General features: G+C 42.6%; 1 protein-coding gene across 1 annotated transcript in view; it reads right to left on the reverse strand.

Annotated features, from left to right (window-relative positions):
- Window positions 1-1,409: 1,409 nt before the first annotated feature.
- The window catches only part of LOC103608674 (protein FAM115C-like), a 25,308-nt gene continuing 23,970 nt past the window's right edge, over window positions 1,410-2,747 (reverse strand). The window contains exon 7 of the mRNA XM_008593073.1: window positions 1,410-2,192. Coding sequence (XP_008591295.1) covers window positions 1,938-2,192 — 255 coding nt within the window. The 3' untranslated portion in view covers window positions 1,410-1,937. The remainder of the gene's footprint in view (window positions 2,193-2,747) is intronic.

Genomic DNA, 2,747 nt, shown 5'->3' on the forward strand with positions numbered 1-2,747 from the left:
ACAGATCTGCCATATGAACCAGCTATTCCACTGCTGGGAATATACCCAGAGGAATGGAAATCATCACATTGAAGGGATACCTGTACTACCATGTTTATTGCAGCACTATTTACAATAGCCAAGAGTTGGAACCAACGCAAATGCCCATCATCAGATGAATGGATGAGGAAACTGTGGTACATCTACACAGTGGAATACTACTCTGCTACAAAAAAGAATGAAATACTACCATTCACACCAAGATGGATGGACTTAGAGAAAATTATATTAAGTGAAACAAGCCAGGCACAGAAAGAGAAATACCATATGTTCTCACTTATTTGTGGGAGCTAAAAAATAAATAAATAATACACAAACAAACAAACGGGGGGCGGGGAGGGAAGAAGACACAACAATCACAACAATTCCTTGAACTTGTTAAGACAGGTGAACAGATATGATGTTGATGGGTGGTGGGGGTAAAGGAAAAATTGCTAAAGGGACATGAAAATCAACTAAATTGTATATTGATAAAGTAAAATGGAAAAAAAAAAAAAAAGAAAGGAAACTGTCCTAGAATTGAGAAGGATGTGCTGATGTGATTCATAAATACATTCCCCAGGTTAGTTCTCTTCATGAGGAGCCATTCTACTCTCAACAAAGCATTTGGAATGATAGTCAAACAAATAAAAATATGGTTTAAAAGTAAGCTAGAGAAAAATGGCTAGACATCCAGCCCATTAATCCTGTAGACAAATCTCCAGTTAGAACTCCACCTAATCAAAGAGTCAGGGTGGGTTAGCATAGGATTATGAGAAAGCTTGAGGGATGCTGGGTTGTGGGTTAATGAAGGGAGAATTTGGTCTGTTGCACTCAGTGATCCTATTCTGGAGTGAAGCCTGCCATGTCTGTGGACCTGTCACAGCTTACAGTGTCTTGACTCCATGGCAATTAAAGGAGCCAGACACCTGCTTTATGTGAAGAACAAATAGGCATTTGGACTTGGTGGGGGCTGCTAGAGTGACTTTCCCTTTGGTTGAAACAAAAGTACCGGAAGATGGAACTAACCCAAAAGACCAGACCCCAATAGATCTTAAGCACTCAGCTTGAGTGTACACAATGTTTCTTTGGGTTAGGTTATACCTGAGAATCCGTTCAGAGATGGGAGGAAAAATGCAGATGGACTAGGATACTGACCACAACTATCCTTATTGACACCATGTCTGGGAACAGCATGATATGCTCTAAATCCCCTGTACAAGGACTGAATGCTAACCCCAAGGGAGTCAACACTGAAGTGACATCCAGTGTTCAGGATATCCCACTAGACTATGACAGGCCACCCTGGGAGCGGGTGAAGGATGACAGATAGTCTTGCATGTGTATGCATGTTGTGGTGTACAAACATGTTTACCAATATCAAACATGAGCCCTGTCAGGAAAGAATTTTTATTCCCATGTCATAGACAAGGATACAGAAACAGAGAGGTTATGTGATTTTCCCCGGAACCAAAGCTGGTCCAGGGCTCTCTATATTATATCAGCCTGTCTTTCTTATGATGAGAAAACTTCTCAGAGCCTTCAGAAATTAGAAGCCTTGTTCAGAAGCAGCAGGGGTGAGGGAGTGATATCAGATTATTATGGTAACCCCTGATCTTTACAACTCTTGGTCAGAAATAGGATGGCGAGATGAAAAACCCTCTTCTGGAGGACGGTGGTGGAAAGGTGAGTCTCGTGGTGAGAGCAGCAGTACAAGCAATGAATCAATAAAGAGAAGCACAAGGGAACATTCCTGAGAAAGTTGATTCCACTTTGTCTTATGACCTTGACCACCACCCCGAAGACAAGCTGGGAAGCAGGATTCAGGCTCAAGGTGCTGAGCATCCCAGGCCAGAACCATGGTGGTGGATTCACATAATTATCCTTCCTCCTCTTCCTTCCTCTCTGCTGTACATCTTCTACTTCTCTGTGTGGATGCACATGCTCAGGGGGTTTTCCTGCCACTGAGGCAGGGAGGCCAGGCTATTAGCTACTTCCTTCTGGACAGGCCAGCCCCAAGCCTCAAAGAAAGGAACCAGATTCTTCTGCACTGCTTCAGAGAACTTCTTCACCCATAGATTCATCTTGCCAGCTTTGTCTTTGGGGAGGTGAGAGAGGGTCTGGTAGTCAGCAAAGAGCTGGGTGAATGGCTCCCATCCAAAGGCCTCCTGGAGCTGGACAGAGAAAGAAAGAGCAGAATGAGATGTCCAGACTGCCAAAGTAACTGCAACATGTGTGTTCATGACTACATCCCATTTACAGTGATTAATTCCCCTTAATCATCAGCTTCACTCCTATTACTTGCCCCATCTCCCCACCCTACACCACCCTGTACATAAATGCAGTCTCATTGGCTCATTCCAGATCCTGCACAAGACAATGCTCCCTAAATGCAGCAGGGGGGCTCGCAGGAAACCTGATGTCTGAAAAGAGGTAAATACTCAATAAATGACAGTTACTATTATTATCTTTAATTTAAAAAATATATATATATATACATATATCCTCAGATTTTAAGTGTTTTCCTCAGCATCAGGACAGGTTTGAACCTGACTGAGATTAGAAAACCTTCCATCCTATATGGTTGGCCTACTGAGACCCCAAAAGCTAGGAATCTTCAATACTTTCCAGACATAACAATAATCATTATTCTTTTATAGCCATGTCAGACCTATGACTATATGCAAGGCTACTATATTGCTCAATGAAACGCTGCTTTGGGGGAAAAA

The sequence above is a fragment of the Galeopterus variegatus genome, unplaced genomic scaffold (assembly GCF_000696425.1).
Source record: "Galeopterus variegatus unplaced genomic scaffold, G_variegatus-3.0.2 Scaffold8678, whole genome shotgun sequence".
Lineage (NCBI taxonomy): Eukaryota > Metazoa > Chordata > Mammalia > Dermoptera > Cynocephalidae > Galeopterus > Galeopterus variegatus.